The sequence below is a fragment of the Gopherus flavomarginatus genome (genome assembly GCF_025201925.1).
Source record: "Gopherus flavomarginatus isolate rGopFla2 chromosome 12 unlocalized genomic scaffold, rGopFla2.mat.asm SUPER_12_unloc_1, whole genome shotgun sequence".
NCBI classification, from domain to species: domain Eukaryota; kingdom Metazoa; phylum Chordata; order Testudines; family Testudinidae; genus Gopherus; species Gopherus flavomarginatus.
The window spans coordinates 64,037-76,047 of NW_026114604.1; the positions used below are offsets into that span (position 1 = coordinate 64,037).

At 44.9% G+C, this 12,011-nt stretch overlaps 1 protein-coding gene and 1 pseudogene across 1 annotated transcript; both read right to left on the reverse strand.

Moving 5' to 3' along the window:
• Positions 1–2,035: 2,035 nt before the first annotated feature.
• LOC127040961 (olfactory receptor 5V1-like) lies at positions 2,036–4,852 on the reverse strand (annotated as a pseudogene).
• A 4,903-nt stretch (positions 4,853–9,755) lies between these two features.
• On the reverse strand, positions 9,756–11,741 carry LOC127040968 (olfactory receptor 10A7-like). The gene has a single exon (XM_050935494.1). It carries the CDS (start codon positions 11,569–11,571, stop codon positions 10,606–10,608), a length of 966 nt encoding a protein of 321 aa, XP_050791451.1. The 5' UTR covers positions 11,572–11,741; the 3' UTR covers positions 9,756–10,605.
• Positions 11,742–12,011: the final 270 nt, after the last annotated feature.

Consider the following 12,011-nt stretch of genomic DNA (forward strand, 5'->3'; position numbering starts at 1 on the left):
ATAAGAAAAGTGAATAGCACAGAAGTACTTTATATCTCTTTGATTGTAAAGGGTTAACAAGTTCAGTAAGCCTGGCTGTCACCTGACCAGAGGACCAATCAGAGGACAGGATACTTTCAAATCTTGAGGGAGGGAAGTTTTTGTGCTGTGCTGTTAGTTTTGGTTGTTGTTCACTCTGGGGGCTCAGAGGGATCAGATGTGCAACCAGGTTTCTCTCCAATCTCTCCAATACAGGCTCTTATAAGCTCAGACTAGTAAGTACTAGGTAGATAAAGTGAGTTAGGTTTATGTTTGTTTTCTTTATTTGCAGATGTGTATTTGGTTGGAAGAAGTTTGAATGTGTATTTGGCTGAAAGGAGTTCAAATTGGTATTTTGCTGAAAAGATTCTAATTTGTACTTGTATACTTAGACTGGGAGGGTATTCCCAGTATCTATAGCTGAAAGACCCTGTACCTATTCCATTTTAAATTTACAAAGCTAATTTTTACTGTTTTTCTCTCTTTAATTAAAAGTTTCTTGTTTAAGAACCTGATTGTTTTTTTATTCTGGTGAGACCCCAGGGGACTGGGTCTGGATTCACCAGGGAATTGGTGGGGAGAAAGGAGGGAAGGGGGAGAGAAAGGCTAATTTCTCTCTGTGCCAGGATTACTTTCTCTCAGGAAGAGTCTGGGAGCGGGAAAGAGAAGGAGGGAGGAAGGTGAATTGTCCTCTCTGTTTTGTGATTCAAGGAGTTTGAATCACACAGTGATCTTCCAGAGTAACCCAAGGAGGGGAAGCCTGGGAGAGGCAACGGTGAGGGAAAGGGTTTACTTTCCTTGTGTTAAGATCCAGACGGTCTGGGTCTTGGGGGTCCCCGGGCAAGGTTTTGTGGGGACCAGAGTGTACCAGGCACTGGAATTCCTGGTTGGTGGCAGCACTACAGGTTCTAAGCTGGTAATTGAGCTTAGAGGAATTCATGCTGGTACCCCATCTTTTGGACACTAAGGTTCAGAGTGGGGAATTGTACCATGACACCTCCATTGATAGGGATTCCACAACCTCCTTTGGAAGCCTGTTCCAGAGCCAGGAGCAGCTCCAGGCACCAGCATGCCAAGCATGTGCTTGGGGCGGCAAGCCGTGAGGGGTGCTCTGCCGGTCGCCATGAGGGCGGCAGGCAGGGTGCCTTTGGCTGCATACCTGCGGAGGGTCTGCTGATCCCATGGCTTTGGCAGACCTCCCGCAGGTCCATGGGACCGGGAACCTCCTGCAGGCAAGCCACCGAAGGCAGTCTGCCTGCAGTGCTTGGGGTGGCAAAATACCTAGAGCTGCCCCTATCCAGAGCTCAACTCCCCTGACAGTTAGAAAGCTTCTCCTAATAGCTAAACTAAATCTCCCTTGCTGCAGATTAAGCCCATTGCTGCTTCTCCTACCTTCAGTGGGCATGAAGAAGAATTGATCCCTCTCATCTTTAGATGAGCCATTAATATATTTGAAGCCTGTTATCAGGTCCCCACTCAGTCTTCTTTTCTCAAGACTAAACATGCCCACCTTTTTTCACCTTTCCACATAGGTCAGGTTTGCTAAACCTTTTATCATTTGTGTTACTCTCAGCTGGACTCTCTCCGATTTGTCCACGTCTTTCATAAATATGTGAAACACGTTCAAGGCCACACAGCAACAAACATTATGTTTATAAATTAAGGTTAATTGTAATGTTCTATTGTTGGATCCTTTCTCGAACCTTCCTAGTGATTAACCTCCACATTTAATAATATTTAGCACCCTATAAAAGCTTTCATCCATAGACATGAAAGCTCTTTGCAACAGTCCTGAGGCTTCAACTCTGCTGCTCCAACACCTAGACCCATTCCCCTGCAAGAGTCATCAAATGTAACCTAGGATCCTGACTCCCGGTGTCCCCCTTCTCTAACCACTAAAACCCACTCCCTTCCCAGAAAGCAGAATAGAACCCAGAGTCCTGACTCCCAGAACCCACATGTTCTAATTTACTACATCCCATTCATGGAAGTAGATACCGATGCCAGTATTCTTGATTCTCTTAGAATAACATTTTCCTTACAAGGACCTTTTTCATGGCTCTCTTTACGTCCTTGTTCCTCAGAGTATAGATCAATGGGTTTAACATGGGGGTGATGATGTTGTACAACAGAGAGATTAACTTGTCATTATTCAGTGAGTAGCTAGAGAGGGGTCTGACATAGGTGAAGATACTACTTCCATAGTAGAGCAGGACTGCAGTGAGATGTGACACACAGGTGGAGAAGGCCTTGCTCCTCCCCTCAGGGGAATGTATCTTCAGTATCCTTGGAACAATGTACCCATATGAAAGTCCAATGCACAGGGTGGGGCTCCACCCCAAGAAGATGCTGGAGACCAGTATCATGGTGACATTGAATGAGATGTCTCCACAGGAAAGAGCCAGCAGTGGTGGGATATCACAGTAGAAGTAGTTGATCCTGTTGGCCTCACAGAAGGGCAGGTGGATAGTGAGGAATGTGTGCAAGGCTGCATTGAGTGCACCACTAAGCCAGGAAACTGACACCAGCAGAACACAAAACTTCCTGTTCATGAACAGGGTGTAGTGCAGGGGTTTGCATATGGCCATGTAGCGGTCATACGCCATGGTGGCCAGCAAGATGCACTCAGGACCCACAAAAAAGAGGAAGAAGTAGAGTTGTGTTGCACACCTTGCATAGGAGATACTGCTCCTGCCTGAGATGAGGTGCACCAGCATCTGGGGGACAGTGGAGGTGATCTGGCAGACGTCTAGGAGGGAGAGGTTTCCCAGGAAGAAGTACACTGGGGTTTGGAGGCATGGTTCCACCAAGGAGAGGAAGACGATGAACATGTTCCCCACGATAGTGAAGATGTAGATGACGGAGATAACCCAAGACAGTAGGAAATGTAACCCCTGAATATTATGAAATCCAAGAAGGATGAATTCAGTTGGTGTGGGTGATTCTCCATGACCACATCTTCACCTGACTGCAGCAGAGAAAAGAATGGTCTATAAACAAGGGAAAAGGAGTTATGATACAAGAATTTGCATATTTCAATTTGGTCACTGGCAGAACCAGGAGTCTAGAATTTCTTCCTACTAATCCCCTCTAACCTTTAGATCCCATTTCCCTCTCAGATCCAGGAATGGAGGCTAGACATCCTGATTCCCTGACCCTGATCTGAACCCTAGAACCTGCTTGCCTTTTGGAGCTTGTATTCGATCCCAGGAATATCACTGCTAGAGCATGCACCATTCCCAGGGCTGAAGAATGCTCGTGGCTCCTAGACCTCACTGTCTAACCACTACAATACACTCCCTCCCAGAGCCTGCAATACAATCCATGAGACCTGTCTCCAAGCCCCATGTGCTAATCTACTAGACCCCACTCACCTGCCAAAACTTGGAATAGAAACCAGGAGTGCTGGCTCCCAACCTCTGCTTCTCTAAGCAATAGACCCTACTCACCTCTCAGAGTTGAGAATAGAACCCAGGAGTCCTGATTCTGAGTCTCCCAGATCACTAAACAGCAGAGCTCACTCCCTTTCTGAGCTTGGGATAGAACTCAAGAATCCTTCCCTCATTGGTAGATCACACACCTTTATGAGTACCTGAAGGGGCACATAGGAAATCTCCTGATTCACCATCTTTGCTTTAACTCTTAGATACCAGTCTTTCCCTTAGCCAGGACTAGTGCTTGTGTATTGGAGAAAGTTTGTCCTTCCATGGATCATATCACACACATTCAAGTGATAAATAAAGGATTTTAATCTTCATGGACTGTAACTCTAGTACTACGGTCAGAGGCATGGTACTGTGAAAACAGTGACAGTGGAGAGAAAGATTATTACCACTAGCTAATAAAATATAAAAAACAATCTAATCTTCATTTCTTTAGCTGCTATACATTTCCAGATTTCATTCAAAATAAACATTTTAAAAAAGGATAAAAGGATATAAGTATGAAATGTATGTACCTGTCAAAGACATAGTAGGTTACAATGTCTTTCTACTAAAGAGCCAGATTCTACCCTCCACAACTGTAAATTTCAATTAACTCAGATTAAGAGAGAGAGAGAGATGCATGTAGATGAAGAGTAAATAATTTGGTGAGATAGAATGATGAGGAGTGTAACTTATTTTTAATTAATAAAATATACAAAATATGCAATCATTTTATTCTTTCTTTAACTGCTTGATATTTCCACCATGCAAAGTATGGCAGTCCTCTTGGTATTGGGATCCATTTGTTTTCAGTTTAGCTAAATGACCAAAATTGCAGTTTCTCATGATTGCATATATGAAATCTACGTGCCCCTAAATGGCGTGGAAGGTTAATACAAGGCTTTAAAGAAAAGCCATATTCTGCCTCCACAACACTGGAAAGTTTTGAATATTCCAACAGAGAGACAAATGGTCAGATAGATAGAGACAGAAAGAAACACACAAAAAGAGAAATGGGAAAATAATATTATGACAAGCACTTGCTACCCATCTGATTCTGATAGATTCAATACTGGCTATGAGACAGAGACGATGGTGATGGTGAAGATGATGATTGTGAATGCTTTTATTAAAAGCATTAGTAAAAGATAGTGGTAAAATATAGAATCACCCTATGTTTTATTTTGATCTATTTTATGTTTCCAAATTTTCAGCATACAAAGTGCCATAGTCCAATTGATATCAGGATACATTATTTTTCTCCTTACCTAAATCAGAAAGATTATACTCTCTCATGTTTGCAAATTAGCTGTACATTCAGAAACAAAAGCACAACATAAATAAAGTGTTTATATTCAAAATTTCTGTGCCCTTCGGACACTACAGAAGAGTGAAATTGTGTACCCCATAGCACCGGAAAGTTTCATATAACTCACTAAAGCGAGAAATGATGAAATAGACTAGATAGATGAAAGAGATTCAAAACATCCATGAAAGAATGAACATTCACAATCATTATAATAGCTATAGTAATATGTGAAATGCCTCTCACCTACCAGTTCAAATAAACAAATGATGCTGGCTCTGCATTACTAACAATGGAGACCTTGGAGGAGATCTTGAATATGTATTCTTTAAAAGGACTCTTGAGAACACATCCCTAGAGCATTTGTGTTCAAATATGAAGCTGCTTTGGGTGGAATTCCAGTGGGGAGGAGGGGGAATGGAAGGGAGATATTGTCAGTTTGTTCTCTGGTGAAATACCTGTAACTGTACTGTGTAGTGGTGATGCAAATTGTATTTGGAAATAGTAGTGTTCATGTTGATGTACATCTATACCCACTGATATCCAAAGCCAGATTGTGGCTCTTTGGAGTGGAGCATAGATCACAGCCACTTTTCTGGTGTCTTTGACAATTTCTGCAGAAATAAGCATCTAAATCATATGGATGGAAAATAAACTCTCCATATATGACGCGATAAAGGACCCTATAGGGCTGTGAATGGAAAGAGGTCTTGAGCATCTACAATTCTTAGGGGTCATTTGAAATACCCAGATTAAAATATCTGTTCTAACATCATTTAAATCAATGGATTTATACCAGGGATGAATTTTGGTTCCATTACTTCTCAGATAGGGTGGTGACTCTGAAACCTACTGATGACATATTGGACCAGATTTTCAAACTTGGTTTCCCTAATGGTAAGGACTGAGACTGGGATTTTCAAAGAGGCCCAAGGGATTTAGGAATCCAGCTAGCTTTGCACTATGTCCAATGGAAAGTGAGTGCCTAACTCCCTGGGGTCCTTTGAAAATCCCAGCTACAAATCTTTATTTGAGCAAAAAATTCTTTTTTGACCATTTGACAGCAGAAACTTTAAATGCTTATTGGATTTGGAGTGGAGTATGGTATTTTAGTTGGAGACTGAGATATGGGTGTGGTGTGAGCAGAGACATCAGACTCCATTTGCCTTAGCAGAGAACTAGAGAATGCTCTGTTGCCATAAGATCCACACATTATTAACTTTGTCCTACGGTCTATCCTAGGCTGCTCTGGAAATCGGAGGACCAAGACCTCTATGAATTCAAGTCACCTCCACAGCTGATCAAGCTTCAGTAGCATACCACCACCTTTCCCCGTTCCAAATTGACTCCTGCCTCTCTTTCAGGAAGAACCACTTATGCTTTAGGGAGTCAATAGGACTTATTTCTACCCTGTGATGTGTGACTAAATTATGACATGTAGATATAATAGTGTGAGGTTCTTTACAAAAATTTTAACTAGGGGTGAATTAAAGCCTAGAGAATTTAGTTTTACCTTGAACCTGCAAGAAGGGAGTAACATCCCCAAATGGAATTTAGCTGTGATAGCAGAGTTGACAGAAAGAATTTGACAAAGTTATAAGCAACTGAAAGCAGGGATGTAATAGGATTGGGGTTCTCACACCTAGTGAGGGCCCTTGGTTGAGTGTGTGCAGGCTTACACTTTCTTTCACTGTAGCCCTCCTTCGGCTCAGGTCCTTAATTAGTCCTGTAATCTATCAATGGTCTTGGCCTTGGTGTTGAGCCATACTCTCAGGGGTTTTCCACACGAGGCAATGTCCTTGCCCTCTCTGGGCCACCAAGGTGTTCCATTCCCCTTCTGGGGTGCCTCAAATTCCAGGCTACTACTCCCCCAGTGGCTAATGGGGGTGGGGGGACCCAGACCTGCCCACTACTCTGAGTCCCAGCCCAGGGACCCTGTTGATAGCAGCCGTTCACTGTGTCCCTTTATCTAAGTCATACCGCTGCTTTAATTCCTCGGGCCACTTCCCTACAGCCCTGCAGCTTCTTCACCCTTACCTCAGGACCTTGTCTGAATAGGGTCCCAGCTACCAGCCTAGAGCTCCTTCTCACTCCCTCGGCCAGCCACACACCATCCACACTCCACCAGTTCCAGCAAGGAACGGACTCATTCTGGCCCTGAAGCTCTTCTTTTACAAGCCTGCTGGGCCCTGATTGGCTGTGTCCCACATAACCCTTCTAGACAGCTTGGAGGATCCTCTCCACTGCCTTTTTCAGGAGCAGGGTGTGACAGAGCCATGAGGTCTTGAGCAGGGGGGCAGTTTGTAAAAGGACGAATTCTTCTGTTGGCCTAGCTACTGTTTCTCAGAGAGGTGGATTCACTACATCAATGGATAAACTCATTCCACTGACAAAGTAAGTGTCTATGCAATAGTGACACAGCTGCAACACTGTAGCTGTGTGGCTGTAGTATTGACATGCAAATCTTCATTGGAGCAGGGAGTGAAACCTGGGTCTCGGGAGAATGGCTATAGAGTTATTCCCACTCTCTCTATACCTTCTAGGACTCTACAGAGCTAATTTCTAGAACATTCTCCTGGGATACCCGCATTCCACTCCCTGCTCCAATGAACATTTCAGTACATATACAGAGTAGAACAGCTTCAACAGAGGAGATTGAGAGACACCTCTGAGCACACCTACCAGATTAGACCCCCACAAGTGAGATACTGAGGGAGCACCAAGTTTATATACACTGGGGAGTTGGCATGAATCAGTGCTGAGTTGATCAATGGGGTCAGTAATTTGATGGCTTCGCACAAGCCCACCATCAAAAATGTAGGCACCTCTGGGACTTTACTGGTGGAAACATAGGTTCCTGAGGACAACTATCGGGCAGGGGTTTCATGACTGTTAATAGTGTCTAAATGTTGGCCTTAGGAACCTAAGTTAGGCAGTAAGGCATCTAAATCCCCCTTGTGACTCTAGCCCTAAGTCTTTAGAGGGTGTGGTTGCAAAGAAAACCTAGCAAATATGACCTGAGTGAAACCCCTGTGGCAATATCTGAGTATGCAGAGAGCCTGAAACTATAGCTCGGAAATGTGAACTGCTTCATTTATTTCAGTGGGTGCTGTTACAACCTGGCCCTGCCCTCCCCCTTGTAAGGCATCAGCCTGTTGTACTCAGACCCAAACTATGGTTCCCATGTGATTCTAACCCCTCTTGGTCTAGATAGTGACTGGTAACTGTCTCTAGCTCTGGGTCTCTTTTAGGCATATTTCCAGGTGAGGACTCCCTGCATGACACCCTTCTTGGGCAGTGGGAGTCTGCAGTCCACCTGTCTTAGACCACAAAACAACTGACTCATTTCTCCCATCCACCAGTTACTTATACCCATTCCCCCTCACCTGGCAGTGGGAGCCCAGACAAATCCTTCAGGGACAATGCAGCAGGAAAGCAAGAGACGCAAACACTTTACAACACCACGCCAGAGGTACAGAACTTAGAAGAACAACATCCTCAAGGCACCCCTCTCAGTCTGATCTCACCACCCCTGGTTCTGGTCAGCATCCTTAGGTGATGCTGAGTCTCACAACCACGTCCTATTTCCAGGTGCTTTTGCTGAGGGAATTTTCCAGCTCCAAATCCTATCCCTGTTTGCTTCTGTGTAGCGAGTCAATCAAAGCCAGTGGCCCTGCCAGCAGAAAACCCATTGTTCCAGGATAGAAGAATCAGTACGCATTGATGGCCAGTGATGGATCTCTCCCTGTGAGTGATTTCCAAGGCATCCTGCACTCTAGCAGGGGCAGCAGTGCTCAGAAAGATTGATGCTGTCAGGATGGGCCTCTTTTACACTAGCATCTGGATGTTCTAAACCAACAAGGAGGTTACAATGGAAAACAAAGGTCTCAATGAAGGTGACAATCACAAAATTGCTAAAGCACATAGGCATGCTATGTCACCAGCCCTGTACAAACGTAACTCTGCATTCACAAATTCTTTGTGAGTGAATTTCCCAGGTGTTTTTATTTTTGTTTGTTTTTTTTTAACAGAAAATGCTGTTGGTAGGAGATTAGAAGTCATTTAGGCAGTTGTAGTTGTCAGACATTCATAGAAATGTAGGGCTGAGAGGGACCTCGAGAGGTCATCAAGTCCAACCCTCTGTGCTAAGACAGGAACAGGTAAACCTGGAGCAGCCCTGCTAGGTGTTATCCAACTTGTTCTTAAAAACCTCCAATGATGAGGATTCCACAACCTCCCTTGGAAGCCTGGTCCAGAATTTAACTGCCCTTCTAGTTAGAAAGATTTTCCTAATCTATAACCCACATCTCCCCTGCTACAGATTAAGCCCATTGCTTCTTGTTTTATCTTCAATGGACATGGAGAACAATTTATCACTGTCCTCTTTATATCAGCCCTTAACATACTTGAAGACTGTTGTCAGGTCCCATCTCAGCCTTCTTTTTTATAAGACTAAACAGGCCTAGTTTTTTTAACCTTTCTTCCTGTCAGGTTTTTGAACCCTTTGATCATTTTTGTTGCTCTCCTCCAGACCATTGCTGCTTCGGAGGGCAAGTGGGGCAATTTGCCCCAGGCTCTGGGCCCCACAGGGGTCCCCACAAGAATATAGTATTCTATAGTATTGCAACTTTTTTTATGGAAGGGGCTCCTGAAATTGCTTTGCCCCAGGACCCCTGAAACCTCTGGGTGGCCCTGCTCCAGACTTTCTCCAATTTGTCCACATCTTTCCTAAAACGTAGATGTAATAAAATACAGACCAGACTTTAAATGTGACCTGCCCTTCTGGATGCCTCCTGAGTAAGCTGCCCCTTTCTGAGACCTTTCTCCAGCCCAAGGAGTGAACCCCTTCCATGTGGCCAGCTCATGCCTCTACTTCGCTCTGGGGTGGAATCCAGAAATCCAGCCACACTCCAACAGGGTTGCCAGTTTCCTCCTTCATGGGTATCAACCCCATTGCCTCTCAGATTCACATGTTCTTGGACACTGCGAAAGCTTCCCGTTGGGACCTTATAGTCAGGAATAATTTGCAGTGACACAGAAACAGGAGTATTTGTCCTAAACGTGCACAGTGCTTAGAGAAGCAGATTTTTAAAATAACAAAAAGACCTACAGGACCCATTGTCTTCCTTATGTTTGACATTCTCCTCCTGCCCCTTAGTAGACATGACCCACCCTTGGTGTCTCCTGTTCTCTCTGGGCACCAAGTTACAGCTTGACCACTGCAGTTCCTGCCTCTCACTCTGTCTGTCTGTCTTTCTTCACCCTGTTGGCTCTAGGTCTTTTTGTCAGGTTCCAGCAGAGCTAACCACTTCCTTTTTAACCCTTCAGAGTCTTTTGATCTCAGCCCTAGCCTTAGGAAGAGTAAAACATCCTAACATGGATGGTGCCAGCCAAGTTGGTTCTTCCTCCAGTTGATGACCCAGCCCTTGTTGTCTTAACCCTCTGAAGTGGGTACCTCAGAGGCTGAATTACCCTTCATGGGTTTGTTAACAGCACACTTTACAACCTCCTTTGCCTTAACATTACACAGTCATAGAATCACAGCGTCAGAAGAGACTTCAGAAGGTCATCTAGTCCACCCCCCTGCTCAAAACAGGACCAATCCCCAGACAGATTTTTGCCCCAGATTCCTGAATGTCCCCCTCAAGGGTTGAACTCACATCCATGGGTTTAGCAAGCTCATGCTCAGACAACTGAGCTATCCCCCCTGAGTCAGCTGCTAATATAGAACTAAAAAGGGAAACCAAATTATACATCATATTGTTAGGCAATAATACAGACATTTTCCTACTTTGTGACACCTCCCATGTTGAGACACTTCAATGGGGCTCAATGATCAGAAAAAAACAACTGTATTTATGAGAACAAAGAAATGTTACTCCTGGTCAAGAATTTCCTCACAGCTTCCTTGACTTCTTTGTTCCTCAGACTGTATATGATTGGGTTGAATGTTGGAATAATGACTGTGTACAACAGGGCGAGGGCTCGATCGGTGTCCACAGAGACATTGGAACTGGGCCTCATGTAGGTGATAAAGGCACTGCAGTAGAATAAGATGACTGTGATTAGGTGTGAGGAGCAAGCGGAGAAAGCTTTGTGTCTCCCCTCTCCTGAGTGCATCTTCAGAATGGTGCAGATGATGCTTGCATAGGAGGTGATGATTAAGATTAAGGGGACTATTGTGAACACCATAGTGAGAAAGGAAAGAATGGCATTGATGAGCAGTGTGTCCGTGGTCACCAGCCTAAGCACTGGGAGGACGTCGCAGAAGAAGTGGTTGATTTTATTCGGCCCATGGAAGGGTAACATGAATATGGTTGCCATTTGCTCACATGCCACCAACTTGCCCACGATCCACACCATAGCTGCCAAGCTTAGGGTGACCTTTCTGCTCATGATGAGTGAGTAACGCATGGGGTTGCATATGGCAACGTACCGGTCATAGGACATAACAGTCAGCAGGCCACACTCTGTGCTGCCAAAGAAAAGGTAGAAGTACATCTGGACTGCACAGCCGAGGAAGGAGATAGCCTGCTTTTCTGACAGGAGGTTGGTCAAGGTCTTAGGGACGACCACTGAAGTGTAGCAGATCTCCAAGACTGACAAGTTCCTGAGGAAGAAATACATGGGGGTGTGGAGGGCCAGGTCAGCAACTGTGACAGCGATGATGAGGCCATTTCCTATCAGTGTGAAGAGGTAGATGAGGAAGATGAGGACAAAAAGAAGGGGCTGCAGATGCTGGAGGTCTGAGAAGCCCAGAAAGATAAACTCTGTCACTGCTGTTAGGTTTTCTTCCATAGCTCGGTCCTGTTGAGACCACATAGGTATTTAGATCCCTCTCAGGGGTTTGCATGGGATCTCATAATAGATAGAAAGATAGATTAGATAGAATAACAGTTACACAATCAGCTTCACCCTGTCCCCTTTCTCATCTCTCTATGTTCACACAGCTCAGGTGTTCTATCCCTTGGATCTTACTCATCTCTGGTTGGCGATTCTGACACCCTGTCCCACACTCACCTCAGGAACAGACATTGGTAGCTGCTGTGTCCATTCCACAGGGGCAGTTGGGCCACACCTGAGCGGCGCTGCGACCCCGTGCACTTGGTCACAATGCCTGGAGTGGGGGGCTGGGTACAGCCCCGCAGGACCGGCACTGCAGGAGCCCCCACTGCAGGGTGAGTCATGGACACACCCAAAAAGTCATGAACAAATGGGAAAATCACAGTGTCTGTGACTTCTTTCCCATTGTGACAGACATG

Coding starts and splice junctions, on each gene's coding strand:
- LOC127040968 (XM_050935494.1), bottom strand. CDS start 11,571: ATGTGGTCTCAACAGGACCGAGCTATGGAAGAAAACCTAACAGCAGTG.